General features: G+C 48.6%; 5 protein-coding genes and 1 non-coding gene across 8 annotated transcripts; 1 reads left to right on the top strand and 5 right to left on the bottom strand.

Moving 5' to 3' along the window:
- The first annotated feature begins 1,926 nt into the window (after positions 1–1,926).
- FOXG_11133 (acetylornithine aminotransferase, mitochondrial) lies at positions 1,927–3,625 on the top strand. The gene is made up of 2 exons (XM_018390646.1): positions 1,927–2,328; positions 2,384–3,625. The coding sequence occupies exons 1-2, from the start codon at positions 2,014–2,016 to the stop codon at positions 3,407–3,409; spliced, it is 1,341 nt and encodes a 446-aa protein (XP_018249156.1). The 5' UTR covers positions 1,927–2,013; the 3' UTR covers positions 3,410–3,625.
- FOXG_11134 (glutamate decarboxylase) lies at positions 3,507–6,739 on the bottom strand. 3 transcript variants are annotated; one of them, XM_018390647.1, is made up of 4 exons: positions 5,357–6,739; positions 5,258–5,285; positions 3,869–5,095; positions 3,507–3,818 (listed from the first exon to the last, which is right to left on the bottom strand). In XM_018390647.1, the coding sequence occupies exons 1-4, from the start codon at positions 5,782–5,784 to the stop codon at positions 3,765–3,767; spliced, it is 1,737 nt and encodes a 578-aa protein (XP_018249157.1). In that variant the 5' UTR covers positions 5,785–6,739; the 3' UTR covers positions 3,507–3,764. The 3 variants fall into 3 exon arrangements, with proteins under 3 accessions (XP_018249157.1, XP_018249158.1, XP_018249159.1); XM_018390648.1 differs by having other exon boundaries at positions 3,507–5,095; XM_018390649.1 differs by having other exon boundaries at positions 3,869–5,285.
- Positions 6,740–8,327: 1,588 nt separating this feature from the next.
- On the bottom strand, positions 8,328–11,722 carry FOXG_11135 (uncharacterized protein). Its single transcript, XM_018390650.1, has 2 exons — positions 11,202–11,722; positions 8,328–11,151 (listed from the first exon to the last, which is right to left on the bottom strand). Exons 1-2 carry the CDS (start codon positions 11,291–11,293, stop codon positions 9,024–9,026), a joined length of 2,220 nt encoding a protein of 739 aa, XP_018249160.1. The 5' UTR covers positions 11,294–11,722; the 3' UTR covers positions 8,328–9,023.
- A 1,093-nt stretch (positions 11,723–12,815) lies between these two features.
- FOXG_20468 lies at positions 12,816–12,901 on the bottom strand. Its single transcript has one exon. It is a non-coding gene; the product is annotated as a tRNA-Ala (tRNA).
- Positions 12,902–13,720: 819 nt separating this feature from the next.
- On the bottom strand, positions 13,721–15,407 carry FOXG_11136 (uncharacterized protein). The gene is made up of 3 exons (XM_018390651.1): positions 14,349–15,407; positions 14,142–14,299; positions 13,721–14,090 (listed from the first exon to the last, which is right to left on the bottom strand). The coding sequence occupies exons 1-3, from the start codon at positions 15,095–15,097 to the stop codon at positions 13,927–13,929; spliced, it is 1,071 nt and encodes a 356-aa protein (XP_018249161.1). The 5' UTR covers positions 15,098–15,407; the 3' UTR covers positions 13,721–13,926.
- A 483-nt stretch (positions 15,408–15,890) lies between these two features.
- Positions 15,891–16,920, bottom strand: FOXG_11137 (uncharacterized protein; the record flags this gene model as incomplete). Its single annotated transcript, XM_018390652.1, has 1 exon — positions 15,891–16,920. One exon carries the CDS (start codon positions 16,918–16,920, stop codon positions 16,135–16,137), a length of 786 nt encoding a protein of 261 aa, XP_018249162.1. The 3' UTR covers positions 15,891–16,134.
- Between the last annotated feature and the right edge of the window lies 1 nt (position 16,921).

The following is a 16,921-nucleotide window of genomic DNA, read 5'->3' on the forward strand; positions in this document are numbered from 1 at the left end:
GCGATGCCTTCACTTGTGAACAACCCAACAGACATTCTAGATCCGGCGATGCCTTGGGAGTTGTCAATAGTTCATCAGCAACGCCTAGGATTGCAACGCCTTCTCTGACGCCTCTTCTTATGTCCTTATGTCTCTCATATTGTAGGGAGCAAGGAGTTGGTGGCGTATGCATTTGGGGTTGGACCAACTTGTGCTGATAACATAGCATTGCGGTGAGAAACGTTCATCTGTGTAATGCTAATAGCCGTTGCGTTTTATTTGACTTTCCAACGTCTAGGCTAAGTATATAGTTCTTCAAGAGACGGCAAGTCTAAAGTGTGTAGCTTTGTTAATAGACCTCTGTACCTTAGACCAAGGACACAAGTTGAAGTATATCACGCCCCAGGCTACGAACCAACAGACCGCTGGAATCTCCGAATGAAAACGACTGTGTGTAATCTTTCTGTTTTTAGACACCTTCGTTCAGATCTCCAGGTCCAAGTCTTTGGGTCACAGGCTAATTGTACAGCACCCTCTTAGTCGCCTCAACCCATGCAGACATATCGCCATCAAAAGTCTAGATCTACAACAAACAAATCACTTTCTCGGATCGGTGCGAATCCGGCCGAATGTGGCTCCAGCCAGGTCTTCGGGCGCCGAGGAGAACAACGCCGAGTATAGTCGGTGTGAGTGTTGGACGCCATGATTTGACCAGAGGAGGGATGTTGTTCTACACTCCGGGTATTGGATCTTGCGTCGATTAGGTAGGTGACGCTTGTATCACCAGACTCATCTGGATCGTCAACGGAGGATTATCACACGCGTTGGTAGGGCTGCGACCAACGGTGGCGTGAATCTTTACTCCTCCAGCGGTGCACGATCCAGGGATCTACGCTCACATGAAAGAGGTCTTATACATGGCTGTGGAACGGTTCTTAACTTGATTGGATATAGTGGTAAGGTTGTATAACGGGCGTTAATTATAGGATATGTACTGGAATGCCGTTGGATGTTGGTGTCGGGTTTGGCTGGCTGGTGAGACGGTACACTGCTAAAGAATCGACTGGGTGGAATTGCTCATACATCATTTCGTCTCTAATAAGGCTCGAATTTAGTAAAAAGATGATCCGGTGTATTGTTTGTAAGCTCTTGGATTCTATGCAGTTGGCTGTTCATGTTTCATCGGTTGGAATGTTAAGATCGGAGTTGCCTCAAGACAAAACATGCCTCAATTGACAAACTGCATATGAGTGCGACATGTTTTTCAATTTCACACTTGGGGAAAGACTGCAGTCATCTGGAACTAATGTCTAGGGTGCAGAGGCAACTTGTCATGTCTGTTGCTTGTCTCAACTTATTGCCTACAGGTTTACACGAGCCACTTGCACAAGAATACAAATATCACTGGTACGATTGCTGTGAGGGCGCCATTTATTGGTAATAGCTTATCACAAAGTGAGCTTTCATATCTATAAAGCTTCAGTGTGAAGGGGGTGTAAGCGATCTGAAAGACGTGGATGTTGGATGAGTGTTGCACTTTACCCAGTAACGCAAACTAGTTCTCTCAACTATAAGAGAACTACCTGGGCATCGAACGTTTACTACGAGGCTTTATTATGTCACATGCTGTGAGTGATTTCTCGAATTTCACCCGAAGTATAAATGCATATCCATCTCGCTGATGAGTATCATGATGACTCAGTTTGGAGAGCATTGGTCTCTGAACAGCAAGACAATACGACAAGGGCGCGCCTTGAAGGTTTTCTCAATATAAAATTTATCGTAAATTAACAAGGATTAAATATGATTCCATTGTTTGAGTCAAAATGTCTCCATATTGGATCCTTTTTTGGCAGGGAAGTGACTCGAATAAAGTTTTTAGTGTCAAAACTGAACTGCGATAGCGGAGGCGATTGATAAGATAAGAATCACAAATATTCTCTCTTCCCCTCCAAACGCAATTACACTTAACCTTGCATTTCCTCTCTTTTCCCTTCTATTAGTCACTAATTCCCTCTATAATACACAATCGCAATGGCTCTGCGACTCCCCCTCCGAGCTCGATTGGCATCCTGCGCTACCGTTGCCCGTCCTCGGATCGTCCGCCGAGGTTTCGCTTCGCTACCAAATGCCGACGTCGCGTCCGATTCCAAGAGCGCTGCCATTGTGAACGAGCATGCGCCTTATATGGTCGCCACATATGCTCGTCCTCCGCCTGTGTTTGTCAGGGGAAAGGGTTCGTGGTTGTGGGATGCTGAGGATCGAAAGTTCTTGGACTTTACAGCTGGTATTGCTGTGAATGGCCTCGGCCATTGCGATCCTGAGTTTACTCGAATCCTGAAGGACCAGGTAAGAAAAATAATAGTTTAGATGGTGGAACTAAGTTGCTAACGGTCAATTGCAGGCCCAAACTCTCGTTCACGCTTCCAACCTCTACTACAACCCATGGACGGGCGCCCTCTCCAAACTTCTCGTCGAAAAAACCCTCGAGTCAGGTGCCATGCACAATGCCGCATCAGTCTTCGTCTGCAACTCCGGTTCCGAAGCCAACGAAGCCGCTATCAAGTTCGCCCGCAAAGCCGGAAAGGTCGTCGATCCCTCAGGCGAGAAAGTCGAGATCGTCTCGTTCAACAATGGTTTCCACGGCCGAACCATGGGCAGCTTGTCCGCGACACCGAACCCCAAGTACCAGAAGCCCTTTTCGCCCATGGTCCCTGGCTTCAAGACGGGAAATTACAACGATGTTGCTGGTATCAATGATTTGGTCACTGAGAAGACATGTGGTGTTATTGTTGAGCCTATTCAGGGTGAGGGTGGTGTTACTCCTGCGACTGAGGAGTTCCTTGTTGCGCTTGCGAAGCGATGTCGTGAGGTCGGTGCTGTTCTTATCTATGATGAGATTCAGTCTGGTCTCGGCCGAACAGGAAGTCTCTGGGCTCACGGTAACTTGCCTAAGGAGGCTCACCCTGATATCCTCACAACAGCCAAGGCTCTCGGAAACGGATTCCCTATTGGCGCTGTGCTTGTGACGCAGGATGTCTCTGATAAGATGAAGGTCGGTGACCACGGTACTACTTTTGGCGGAAACCCTCTAGCCTGCCGTCTGGCGCACTACATCGTTGGTCGTCTCTCCGACAAGCAACTCCAAGCCGACGTTCGCGCCAAGTCCGATATCTTCAAGAAGCGCTTTGCCAAGCTCCAGAGCCAATATCCCGATCTTGTCACCGAGGTCCGTGGACGAGGTCTGATCCTGGGTCTGCAGTTGTCTGAGGATCCTACGGCCATTATCAAGGCTGCCCGTGAGCGGGGACTGCTCATCATTAGTGCGGGCGTCAACACATTGCGATTTGTGCCGAGCTTGACTGTTACAGATGAGGAGATTAACCAGGGATTGGATATTGTGGAGGCTGCTATTGCTGCTACTCGATAAAGATAGACTTTGGTGTCTACGATTACTGATTAAAAGTGTTTGATGTTAATACGAGAGCGAGACTAGACAAAAGGCTAGATACCATATACTGATTTACGTTTTGCAATTGCCGTAATTATGATGATGAGATGAATGTCACTTATAAATGGAAATAGAAGGGTTAAGTGAGTCATTGAGCTTAGTTTGAGATGGAATATAAACGTGTTGCGATTGGAAATCACAAAGTAATGGGGAAACACATGTCAAAATGTAGATTCAAATCAATTGATGGCCTGTGTCCGCATATGTAAAAACGCACATCATGACACGCTCAACGCCAAACATCCCCAATATCCTATATCCCGTCTATGTAAATCTAGCAAATAGCATGTGTCTTGCCAGTCTTGCCCTGGAGAGAATGTGACTCGTCCTGAGATGTGTTAGTTAATGAACAATTGTCATAGAGCATAAATGACTTACCTTGTAAACAGGGTGGGAATGCTTTCCACGACCCATGGCAGAAATGTGATTCCTGATGTATTCCTCACGCTTCTTGATGGACTCCTGATCTGTTTCCTTGAGAAGACCGTGGCACAGCTTGACATCGCAGATGAGCTGGTCACATCGACTCTTTGTGAAGTCCTCTCGGACAACAACACGCAACATCTTGACACCAGAGTTGGGAGCCATGGTGTAAGCGGGGACGACCCAACCTCGAGAACGGAGGTGGTGAGCGAGAGCAAACTCATCGTAGTGGCGATCAGGATCACCGCCCTCTTCAACAGTCTTGAAGCGGAAGGCAACGAGGGGGAGACCAGCTCCAGATCGTTCTGACATGATGACGAAACCCAAGTTCTCAAGGGTTTCTGTGAGGTAATCGGCAGTACGGGTGAGATTGCTCATGATAGCACGGTAACCATGCTTGCCGAGACGGATGAGCTGGTAGTACTGACCAATGACCTGTGATGCACCCTTGGAGAAGTTAAGAGTGAAAGAGGATTGATCGGCTCCGAGGTAGTTGATGTTGAAGACGAGCTCTTGAGGGAGATACTCGGGAGATCGCCAGATGACCCAACCAACACCAGGATACACAAGACCGTACTTGTGACCTGAAACATTGATAGAGACGACCTTTTCACATCGGAAATCCCATTCTAGGTCAGGGACCACGAAGGGCGCGACGAAACCGCCACTGGCAGCATCGACGTGGATGGGCACATCGAGATTCCGCTCGACGAGGAGATCGTTGATGGCCTTGATATCCTCATACTCGCCAGTGTAAGTAGTTCCGAGAATAGCGCACATGCCAATGGTGTTCTCGTCGCACAGATCAACAGCCTCATCAGGATCCATGACGAATCGATCAGGAGTGCAGTAGACGAGCTTCTCGTCAATCTCGAAATATCGAGTAGCCTTTTCCCAACAGACCTGCACAGCAGAGGACATGACGATGTTGGGGTGCTCCGTGCTCTTGCCCTCAGCCTGTCTGCGGTTCTTCCAGCGCTTCTTCATGGCCAAGACAGCAAGCATGATGGCTTCTGATGAACCAACAGTAGATGTACCGACTGATTCTCCAGGAGGCGCGTGGAAGAGATCACCGATCATGTTGACACAGCGGTTCTGAATATCGGCGGATTGAGGGTACTCCTCGTAATCGATGAAGTTCTTGGAGAAGGACTCCGCCATGAGTTTTTCGGCCTCATCTTCCTGTTGTGGGTGTTAGTGAAGCTATTCAGAAATATGATGGCGGGGTAATTTAGTGCTTGTGCTGGTGTTGCACAGAGCTAGCTGTCATCCCCAGAGCCAAGAAATGGTTCGTCTCCGCTGTGGGCGGGCTTGGCAAACGACGGATATGGATTGATTACGTACCATGTAAGTAGTGACAAAGGATGCCAAGCTAGTGAAATAGCTGTTAGCAGCTGTTTTTGGCTCTTGAAAGTGGAGAGGGGACAAGACAAGAGAACTTACTTGAGCATGGGGTTGTTGTCGAGACTCAGATCATCCTTGATCATGCGATAGGCAATGTCGCGGGGCATCTCGTTCTCTGGCATATGATGCCTGGGGAGGTCCATGCCCGCAAAGCGAGAGCCGTAAACGCTGGTGGTGAACTCATCCTGGTAGCTCGCAAGCTGCATCTGAGGCTTTCTCGAGGTGCGAGAGCTCGTGGAGCGAACAGACGCAGCGTCAGAGTCGTCTCTGGCACGGACAACGGAGAGATGAGACATGTTGTCGATGAACGAAGAAGTAACAGCTCCGTTGGCAGAAGAAGGAAGATGTTGGCCGTTGGAGGGGAAATAACCGTTTGTACTTGTCTTTACAGGTCTTCCTTGGTCGTCTGTCTCGATGATGGGAACAGGTGAGGCAGCCTCACTTTCTGAATGTTGTACGAGACTCATGATGAAAGAGTTGGAGGAGGAGGGGTAGCTCTTGATATAGTAGATATCACACAAGATTTAATGTAATAGGCCAAAAAGGGAAAAACGCAAGCAGCCGGTTTTTCTTGCTGTTGTGTCTGAGCTGGTTTGGGTTGCGTGGCGCGCGTTTGGATATGGTCGTTTTAGTTGGTTAGAGCTACAACCACGATGACGGCAAGCCGCAGCCGTGAAGGTTCAGTGGAGTGGCAGAACGGGAAGCTCGGCAACAATTTTGGTGTTTGAGAGCTGAAGCTGTTCCTTAGTGTGGAAAAAAAAAAGGACGTGTAATACAAGAGGAGTTGTTATGATGGAGATGAGGGGAGGGGAGACAGATAGATACCCCAGAGGATATAAGAGATGGTTATGTATGAGTGATGCAATAGAAAGGATACGAGTGGAATCAAGAGAAAACAAAAGAACTCTCAACGAGGCAGAGCCACCGACTTTTTAAACAATTCTCATGAGGACGTGAATAAAATAAATGCCTCCAAATTTACAAGCATGGAAATCCGGCACCTCAAACGGGAGCCCGCGCATAATGCTATCCGTAAACCAAGGTCAAAGGCCCAACGTGTCTGGTTCTGGTACCTGAGGCTTCTGTAACTTTACAAGCACTGCCCTGTTGATGATCCCGATCCCAGCATCGTACGTATTATCCTCTGTACCAGCGCAGCCAGAGACACGCGAGAAAGATACCTGACAACTACATGATCTATACCCAGATCACAGACCCCGTTTTCATCCGCTTTTCTCCTTTTTTTGAGAACGCTATTATTGGGCTTTTGTCGGTGCGAAGGGGCCTGATGATGACGATTGCTCACCTTTGCGCTTAATCCCCCTGTTCTTTTCGGTGATACTGGGGAGTCTCATTTTTGACTTACACCGACACCTACCGTTCTGCCTCTAGCATTGGCTGTATATCCCTCATAGATTTCTCTAAATTACTGGGTTTTTGAAAGTCAAGTTCTTTTGTTTACGGGCGGCCTCACGTAGACCGAAATAAGTAACCCAGTGATGATTTTCTGTCTCAGTCGTAACGCAAACAAGTCAAGGTCAGCTCAGCTTGCGGGCCCCCTTTGTTACCCCATTGGGTAACTCGGTCAGGTTGATTCGGTGACGTGAAGCCGAGAGAAGCAACACGCGGTTTTCGGGTTCTGGTCTCCGGGCAAGGGTTGGGGAAAAAAGCATCTGATGATGTTCCCTTTTTTCAAAACGCAGACGGTCAGTCTCCGTGGGAAAGGGGTTGCGGTGTTTTTTCTTTTCTCTCTGAATCAGATCGGACAGATATCCCAGTCTTTGGGGTGCAGGTTCTGGGGGACTTGTTCCTATTTGTTGGGCCTTTTCTGGGACGATGTAGGTGAGTTAACGTAGCATGGTATTTCCCCAGGTAAAGTCGGTGTGCCCTGTTTACGATGTGCTCTATTGCTGTTCTCATCTCGATATGGATGTTGGATAATATTGCGGGCGTTGAACCCCCAAACTCACTCCATTGTCTCTTGATCTTGATTATGGGCGCATCTATCTTGCGTCTCATGTTGTTTGCCCCCATATTTTGGCCACAAGAACTCGATTCCATTCATTCAGTGAAGATTATCGAAATTTATAGAGGACAGGGCTCTGGAATGACTTGCAGCATTAGTTGTAAGCCCCTGCCTGGGCATCAATATTGTTCTCAGTGATAGAAAGGCACAATTTTACCGGGTAAATTCGAGAACTCAGGTTATTACCAACATCCTTTCTATCCTTCTACCTTCCCTTTTCCATCATCACCGTGACCCTTATGGTCCAAGTCTCTCTATTGACTATTTCCTTGATATTTACAGGGCTGAATAGAATGGGAAATGTCGCGACGGCAGCCCGGCCAACAAGCGCGGTCCAATCACGGAGGTTACCGGCCGGTGAGACGGGCCTCCAGACCCACATCCACGGCCGAGTTCCGTATGAAATGCTTCACTCTTTTTACACAGAGGCTGAGACTTGAGGTCGGAACGGACGCTATAGGTACTTGATTAGCGAGTACTCTAGGCTATTATGCCGAGCGATCAGCCAAGGAGGCTGGACTCGCTCACCTCTGCTCACCTTGTCTTGCTACAGCATTATCCACTATGTATCGTTTCATATGAGGCCATCTAGACCCGTAGAAAACCACACGTCTACTGGTAAGCATTACGAGTTCTGAATGATCGACAAAACTCTCCTCAAAACACACGTATCACTTGTGCCTTTCTATCCGTGAAGAATAATCCCCAAACGGGGGCCATGGACGATTTCTCCGTGAGCTGCTTTATCATCCCAAGTAACCTGACCTCTGTCATCCAAGTGGCGTGTCTTTTTTATTCCTCACAGCCCAACATCCCCGGATTGAAAGCTGAATCCTTGCTCTTATTCCAATCGGCCCAACTCCCGCCCAATTTCGTGGGGTCTATCATATGTTGCGTGTTGTGCTCACCGAGACAAGAGAGCTCTGACGCAGACACGGTCCGTCCGCCCCCTTTTGAGCCCTGTTTTTTTCTAGACGCAGACAATGCTTCGAATGGCTTCACTTTTGTCGGTGGGCATCGCAGGCTGAGGCTTTAATGCTGGTGGTTTCTTGCTACGTATGCCATTTTGTAGGCAAAACAGGCTGTATTGGCAACTTTGTCAGCGATTACAGCACCTACATGCTGTTCAGCAGTAGTGAATAAGCAATGACACTGCATATTCTTCACGCTTCAGTATAAACCACTACATCTTCAAAGCGATGCTTCCAGCCACAACGCCTCAGGGGGAACTTGCGTTAATCAGGCCCACAGCGCGACGGTCCGCCGGGATTCAATATCCGCGATCCAGGCTTGGCTGATCCGTTTTGTCCCGTCTTACTAGGTATTTTGAGAAGATGGTCAGTGACTTTGGGCAGTCTTCTAGAAATTCGATGCATTGTAGCTTCGTTGACCAGGCAGTCCTTGTCTTGTTGATCCTCATCACACCTCACTCCAGGCCACAAGTTGTACAAAACATTCTAAGAAGGGTGTCCTATGTGTATCTACAAACAGTCATATCTTCGTAAGAATCAACTACAGAAAACATATGCCCTCATCGTGTACTCCTACTTACAAGCCAACGCAAAATGCAACCTCGCGACGCAACTCATCTCGCTTTATGCGACAAACCCACATCATCATGCAGTATCCATCTCAATGCAAGATCCCGTCCCTTCCGAGCTGAATGTACATACAGATACTCTAGTCGTCATCGCCCATCCCCGTCAACCCGCTCGCGAGTCCCTGCATACGTCTCCCCAGCAGATCATCAGAACTCTTGAGCTTAACAAGGCTCTTGTTTCTATTCTTGCTCTTGCTGAGACCCACACTCTTGCGTCTCTTGGCGTTCTTATCGCCGTTTGATAAAGAGGTTCCGTTGGTGTGCGCTCGTGGTGTCGTGTCGCCGCTTTCACTGCCGCCGTTGAGGTCGGGACTTTGCTGGGGTGTTGTTTGGTTGGAGCTGCGTCGCTGGTTCATCTTTGTCATGCTGATCTCGAGGGGTCGATCTTCTTCGCTGGATTCGGTGCGCATGTGATGACGACCGTCGCCGTTGATTCCGAAGCCGTTGGTTTGGGACCTGGCGGCTCGGGCTTGTCTGTCTTTGCGAACACGCATGACTTCTGCGTGGTCGAAGAGTTGGTCGAACCAATCGATGCATCTCTCAAAGTGTCTCCAAGCAGGAGGATACACAGTTGGGAACTGCATGAAACCATGAGATGTCCCGGGGATCAACATCACCTCAGCTGCGTCTCTGTCATTGAACTCGGCATTCTGGTGTCTTCCTGATTGTTCCTGAACAAATGCAGCCTCTTTAGCACGGCGAAGTCGTCCCGCAAAGATGACCGTATCATCGACCAGAGGATCTCGCTCTCCAGTCATAAAGTATGTCTTGGGAAAGTCAACCAGCAAGGCCTCGGGCGCCAACACAGGGCTGAGAAGATAGTCCTGGCTGAAATCAGGTCGGTTATGAGCACCGATATATAAGATAATCATGGCTCTCATCATCTCGGGCGTAAGAACTCGATCGTTGAAGTAAGAGATCATCGATGAAGTGGCCAGTCGCGTCTTCATCGGTTCAGGGTGATGAGATGACTTCTTCTCATTGGTCTCAGCTGCGTCTTTCGGGAGACTCAACGATCGAGGACCAACATGAGAGAACTCAGGGTGTGGGCTTCTAGGTCCTTGAGATGCCGCAATCAAGGCCTCTTTCGTCGTCAGAGCGCTCAACTTGGTGTGCGGTGGTGGTGAACCATCTTCTTCGTCATCAGAGTGATGAGGAGTTCCCACGAGCTCATTATACTGCATGCTCTTGCGGCGCATGATTCTTCTATTCGTTTTCCTCATCTTTCGATCTTTGATCAGAGACATCTGCTCATCTGTCATCCAGTTGCCGATGTTCATATCCAAAGCTGGATAGAAGCAGACAAGTCCGTCAGGGGCTGGCAGTTCTGTTTGACCTGGTCTGCGGAACGCTGGATGTCTCGTCTCCATGATCATCAACGTTGAAGCAACCGCCAGGTTTCCTCCAGCGCTGTCTCCTGTGACGATGATTCGAGGGACTTCTGTGCCTGGTAGACCTATACATCGACCCTTGGTGTTTACAATAGTTCTGTAAACATCGAAGCACTCATTCAGTGCATATGGATACGGGAACTCAGGTGCCTTCTTATAGTCGAGACTGAGGATCGGCAAAGCTGACTTGGCAGCCCATGAGAACAGCTTGTCGTCGTTACAGCGAGGGTCCATGGCAACAAACCCACCACCGGGAATATCAAGAATCAGCCTATCGTGACGGTGAAGATCTGATAATGGCCCATCGTAATACAGCCAAGCAAGGATGGGTTCTTTGTAGTCGCTATCGGCGGGCCGTGGAATTCGGATCTGTCTCGGAGGCCATCGCATGAAACGAGGTCGCATGAGTCCTTGAAAGAAACTCAAATACGGTGAGGTGCCCTTATTCCAGGACACTCGCAGATGTTCAACAGTAATCATACCCCGGACCTTTCGGACCTTTTCGTCTGCCTTTTCAGCAGCAACGAGGTAGAAGAGCGAGAAGACGATGCTCGCCATATCGCGCAACCATTTTGTCTTGATCTTCATGGCCGTCCAGAAGCCAGCGTCCAGCGCAGTCAAGACCCATGTAGCTCGGTAGTATGTGGCATCGTACATATTGGCCATGGGCTCTGGGCTCGCGAGTCCGACTAGGGTGCTGAAATTTCGGGCGGCGTACAGATAGATCATCGTTATCACGACGGTTTGCCATGCTGTCAGACGCTTGGAAAAGAGTCTCGAGAGCAACTGAGCGCCGGGAGGGCCATGTTTGTGGCCTCTGTAAGTGTGTTAGTACTCCGCGCGCATATTCGGAGGTGGAATGCCCACTTTACTAAATAGGCAGACCAAAAAGTCAAGACCGCGAGGACCTGAAGTCGTCGAGACTTGACTGAAGGCCGTCCTAAGACGTGGTCTATCATGCTGAGTAGACCGAGTCTGGGTATGTGTTTATTTGGTGATGCCGACGAAATATGCAAGATCAGCAAAGAAACAAAGGAAATCAATTAGAGCGCAGACACATGGTGTCGTGTCGTGTCGTGTCGTAGGGTCTTTCGGATAAATTGATGGTCGTTCACATGAAAGAAAAAAAGGTCCTGTAACACGCACGACTCAATATCCTCGGTGGTGGGACTAGGACAGGACAGGGTTACGAGAGCCTTATCGTGAGTTGGCCGTTATAAGTCGTTTTATTGTCGATAAGTGTAACGGCCTGTAGTATACTGCGTATTTGAGGTGTTTCACGTTCACAAGAATAACATCAATGAGAAGAGGAAAAGAGAGAGCAAAAGTAAAAATGCCATTGAATAGTTACATAAACAACAGAGGCAAAGACCAATTCTCAAGCAAACAATGGATCATTCCAAGCTCAATTCGGTCCAAAAGCCGAAGTGAGATGACGACTCGTGACTCGTGACATGTTTTGGTAGCGTAGCACTCACTGCCTTTGTATTTACATGTGAAAGTGTCATCTCCAAACTCCGGGGATAAACGCGGGGGACATTTAAATTCATCTGTGGGGGCGCATTGAGTATGACGTCGCTAACATGGGGAATATTACAACATGACATTCTAGAAGTCAATACAACATCTACAATTTACGTATTCTAAGACAAAAGAAACTATCGTCGATATGCCACGTCTTTTTTTTCTTGCTCACGAGGTCTCAAGCCTCTCCCGTCGCAAACCCCAATTATGCATGGCACATCAGCTGAAAGGAAAGGCTAATAATCGTCCGGAAACGAAATGGAATGCGAGCTTTGTTCATGCGGGACACATGATTCATGGCTTGTGGCGGCACGTGTCTGCTTCTCCAAATGCAGCACCCCCTGGCTTGTCAATCACATGCAGCAACATGGCTGACTTGTCATTGACAAAGAAGGATTATTGTTGCTTTGCGAGTGGCCAGCGGCTTTATGGTTATAGGCGCTTGTGGACGGTTTATGGATGAAAGGACGAGGTTTGGCAAACATTCTCGAAGTTTGAGAAGAAAGTAGCCAAGCCTTATTGGAAATCTATGTTTCAAAGTAGAGTCATTATATTCATCGCTCGTGTTCAGTACCCACCCAGTTGGACGTACACTGCGGTTTCAACTTATACTGAGGGTTCATTGCTAACTATGGCCAACTTCGCGAAACCATTGCATGGCAACCAGTGGAAGGATTGACTTGGAAACACCGCCGCTGATTCCTTTGCCGCTTCTTGATAGCCCGCGTGTGTTTCCAGACAGCTGCCGTGCCCTGGAGCAGTGGTTCACATCCACTCTCCAAATCAGACACTCACCTCAATTGTCACACCAGTACCCCAAGACAAAGGGGCCTATTGGGGAATGTGTAGCAGTCTTGGTCATCGTACTGAGGTGCATGTGTGGGGTATCTAAAACTAAAAATAGAGTTGTGAGGACAGATCTTGTCCAAAAATGCCGCAACTGGACAGGCAAAAGCTTGGAGACAGAGGGATTTGAACCCCCGGCCTTTCGCAAGCATTAGAAACAATGCAAAGCGAACGTGATACCCCTACACCATATCCCCGTTTGTTGTTGAGCTTACTTGGGTTATTTTGGATAATATGGTAGTGCTGAAAGTTCATTTCCATCACTTATCCGGCTCTCCCACCCGATGCCCCACTTCAACTTTCTGCTTGGGAAAAGCAATTCCTTTTACACTATATCTACAGAATTCCATCTGTTTTGCTAGAAAGGGCTTCTTTCTTGTCAAATGGTTGTGGCAGCTGATATGACTTTACTCTTGGAGTTCCCACCCGACGACCTACGCAGAGAGGAACTTATCATAAGCTTGGACTAAATTTCGGAGTTCTTTAGGCCTAAGTACTGAATAGATTTGATAATTTAGTGATCATTTGGTGAAATCTTAGGATGCGTTATGCCTAAGACTCGTCGATGAATTCATGAAATCTTTGTAAAGCTCGACCAGTCCGCACGCCGCCAGTCAAGACCAGTTCCCATTGAAGTTTACTTTCTTTACAGAAGGACAAGATACCAACAGAGTCTACCAAATGTCATTCTTTAACTCCTTTGCTTTTCTGTATCTGTTTCGCCTTCTCCTCGGTTGCGCTGACTTAGAAATCATGCGCTAAGTTGCGTATGTAATATCGTATAAGCAGCTACATTTCAGGTTGGGCATGGAGGCTCAACCAGTGGCCGCCATGCGGTCAAGGAGAAGGAAAAGAAGAAGTAGGGGGCGTGACCAGGGGAACCCGTTTGCCTATGGTGTCTACTGACTCTTTACATTTACTTACTTGCACAGGATCGTATATACACCTCAGAGATACTGGCGCAAATGCTCAGCAACCAAGTTGTACTCCATCTCTATGCTGCTAGCAGAAAACTTGCTGAAGTCTCGGGGTGCACTTCTAGTACTTTCAGGGTGATTGTATTTCAGCTTTCTTCAGAGACATGATCAATTTTACTCATATTCAAGCTACTTTGAAAGATACAGGAGAAAGTTAAACCTATCCATACCCGAAGCTCTGCTCCAGCTATTTTTCCATTATGTCATTCCGCTCATCTCTTGATTTGGCCCAGTCAGCGCGTCACTTATTTGACCTTGCTAACGACAAACTGAGCAGCAGCGTTGGCATCCTGGCTGTAAGTCAAGTGGTCAGGGGTGATAGCAGCAGTACCGGCACAAACACCATCGCCAGCGTGGCAGATGATCTTGACGCGGTCAGCGGGAACACCCTGGATAGCCTGTCGCTGGACTGTAAAACTGTTAATTTCTGAGGTTTTGTTGGAGGATGAGAGTGACTTACAAGGATCGCCAAAGTTGACAACGGCAGCAATCTTGCTAGTGGTATCGGCAGGGAGAGATTTTGCTGCGTTGTGAACCAGCATAGCACCCTGCGAGTATCCAGACATGACGACCTTGGTCTTGGGGCACTTCTGGTAAGCCTCCTTAACAAGACTCACCCTGTATATGTTAGATACAAGCGACTTCATGAACTCGAGGTTTGACTTACATCTTCTGGGAACCGGCCTGGTCACCCATCTGCATGATACCACCAACACTGGCGGCATACTCAACACCTTGGACAGCGAGCTTGTCGCTTCCGAGCTGCTGAGCAAGAGCCTGGAAGAAAGGAGGTCCGGCAGCAGTGCCGACGTTGCCCATTTCAGTGGTACCGCGGGCGAAGATGACAGTTACGTCCTTGCAGTCGCCGCTGAGACCATTCTGAGTGGAACCACCAAAGCCACCGCTGCTGCCACCTGCAGATCCAAGGAAGCTGCCGAAGGGAGAGGTGGATGAACCGCCCTCAGCGCGAGGAGTCTCGCTAGAGCCTGTGGGCTGAGAAGCGGGAGCGCTGGTTGAAGCACTGCCGGAGGTGTCTCCTGTGGTGTCTCCACCGGTAGAGCCTCCTGGAAGGAAGCTTGAGCCACCACCTCCAATAGGGAGACTGGGAAGGCCACCGGTTGAGCCTCCAGAGCTGGGAAGACCTGGAATGCTTGGAATGCCTCCAGATGAACCACCAGAGCCTAGACCCGGGATACTGGGAAGTCCTCCAGTTGAACCTCCAGAGCTAGGAAGACTTGGGATGCTGGGAAGTCCACCAGTAGAACCGCCAGAGCTGGGAAGGCCAGGAAGACCGCCCGTGGAACCTCCAAAGCTGGGAATACCTGAGCCAAGGCCAGATCCGAGACCCTGTCGAGGAGCAATGGGACCGGCCACTGCAAAGGGCACGAGGGCGATGAGAACAGACTTGGAGAACATGATGAATAAGGTCAAGTTTTTAAACGAAAGGAGTTATTTAGAAGCGAATGAAAAGAAAAAGCGAATGAATGCAAAGTTGCTGAGCTGAGTTGATCTGATTTCGACTCTATTGACGACTTTCATCCAGCTTATATGCTCTCAACTCCAACGCTCGAACCTCTTCCTGAACAACCCTGGATCGTGATAGATTCATCCAAACCTCGTACTTCATCCGCAAGGTCTTCCCGAGTTGGAAAGGCTTCCGAGGTTCTATCAATCTCTCACGACGGTGAGCCTCACCTCAGATCATTCCATTGCCATGCCATTACTCAACAACCCTGGCTGGGAACCATCTCGTAGATCGTTCATGTAAGTCTCAAGGGTGACTTGGTAGGGGTGAGCTTGGATGGTGAAACGGGACGAGGACAGATGAAACAGCGGCTTGGGCCGTGCGGTTGAAACGGCGTCTGAAGTTTAGAGCTGGACAAAAAGGATGAGACATTTTAGTACTACTTTTTGGTGGACGCTTTTTATGCTAGTTCGGGGCTCATTTATACGCTCAGTTTCACTGAGAAACAATGGGCCGCACGTTTCTTTGTTTGACGGTAGGCAAATCCGAAGTAGTAGTCAATGTGGAACGCATGGAGATACGACGGCTGTAGATCACGTAGTAAATAAACTTGATTGATTTAATTGTCAAAGCCATTTTCGTTTTCTATCAACTGATCATGTCTGACTCGGACTGCGTTGTAGTTAAATTGCGTCTCGGGTATAACTCAGTTCGAGGAATAGTGCTATCCACACTGAAGCTTAGCGAGGAGAGAAAAAAAGAAGTCAAAGTATTCATTCTTTCTGATATATGACAAGTAAAACCGCTATGCTAAAAACATGACTGAGAAGAGTGCTGTTAAATCCTATTTGTTGCTTTGGTACGAATAATTCTCCTATTCGTGGAATACACATATAAACCTCCGTCATCAACACAAACACCACGTCTCACGACTCGCAACGTTAGACAATCTTGGCAATAACGGTATATCAGGCGGCATATTCCTTTTCTAGCTCACGAAACTAGCAGGGCTCCCCTTTGGAGGCACGAGCTCGGTGGCCTCATCACCCCTCTGATCAGCGAGACGGACCTTGATGCCCGCGTGCTGAGCGTAGACGCGGAGGCCAATCACGCACACGGCATTCCACGGCTGTTTCTTCTTCTGCTTGAGTCGGGGAAACAGCGACGTGGGTAGCATATCATCGTCTGAGCTCGAGGAACTATCGTCTGGCTCTGATGAGGACACGGACGCCGAGTCTGAGCTGTCGAAGTCCGATTCGGAGGTTGGTTCTGTGGGAGGCGTGAAGACGGGGTTTGTGTCTATGCTTTGCATGGTTGTTCTTCTGCTGTGTTGGAGACTGTGATCTCGTGATGGTATTGGTGAGTTTGCGAGAGATGGAGGGCCTCTGCGGTTGGCAGATGAATATTTGGTGGTAAGATCACTTGAGTCTGCAGATCCTCTTCCCTTGCTCTCGGTTTCTTGGCTCGTATCAACTGAAGACGGGTCCCCTTTTGGCTCGGTTGGTGTTTCACTAAGAGTCGAGACTTGCAAGTCACTCTTGAAAGAATCTTCTGGCCAAAATCCAGGCGGCGCCTTATCTAGTTTGGCAGCAGTATCATCCTCTTTCTTGCTAGGCTCTTCCTCATCCTCCTCCTTTGATGTAGGCTCCTCTTTTTCCTTTTCTTTCTCTTTCTCCACCTCAAGATCAATGCTGAGTGATGGAAGGATGAATAGATGGCCACGTGCTTTCTGAACAACGTTTATTGCTGTTATCTGCCAGCACACTGCTCTCATG

Source organism: Fusarium oxysporum, chromosome 1, assembly GCF_000149955.1.
Source record: "Fusarium oxysporum f. sp. lycopersici 4287 chromosome 1, whole genome shotgun sequence".
Lineage (NCBI taxonomy): Eukaryota > Fungi > Ascomycota > Sordariomycetes > Hypocreales > Nectriaceae > Fusarium > Fusarium oxysporum.

Bases quoted from the DNA above. Each gene is read 5' to 3' on its own strand.
- FOXG_11134 (XM_018390647.1), bottom strand. From the start codon at position 5,784: ATGAGTCTCGTACAACATTCAGAAAGTGAGGCTGCCTCACCTGTTCCC. The intron at 5,286-5,356 runs GTAAGTTCTCTT...CTATTTCACTAG, and splicing joins GACAACAACCCCATGCTCAA to CTTGGCATCCTTTGTCACTA. The intron at 3,819-3,868 runs GTAAGTCATTTA...AACACATCTCAG, and splicing joins ATTCCCACCCTGTTTACAAG to GACGAGTCACATTCTCTCCA.
- FOXG_11136 (XM_018390651.1), bottom strand. From the start codon at position 15,097: ATGTTCTCCAAGTCTGTTCTCATCGCCCTCGTGCCCTTTGCAGTGGCC. The intron at 14,300-14,348 runs GTAAGTCAAACC...TAACATATACAG, and splicing joins CAGGCCGGTTCCCAGAAGAT to GGTGAGTCTTGTTAAGGAGG. The intron at 14,091-14,141 runs GTAAGTCACTCT...ACAGTTTTACAG, and splicing joins TGTCAACTTTGGCGATCCTT to TCCAGCGACAGGCTATCCAG.
- FOXG_11135 (XM_018390650.1), bottom strand. From the start codon at position 11,293: ATGATAGACCACGTCTTAGGACGGCCTTCAGTCAAGTCTCGACGACTT. The intron at 11,152-11,201 runs GTGGGCATTCCA...ACACACTTACAG, and splicing joins TGGTCTGCCTATTTAGTAAA to AGGCCACAAACATGGCCCTC.
- FOXG_11133 (XM_018390646.1), top strand. From the start codon at position 2,014: ATGGCTCTGCGACTCCCCCTCCGAGCTCGATTGGCATCCTGCGCTACC. The intron at 2,329-2,383 runs GTAAGAAAAATA...GGTCAATTGCAG, and splicing joins CTCGAATCCTGAAGGACCAG to GCCCAAACTCTCGTTCACGC.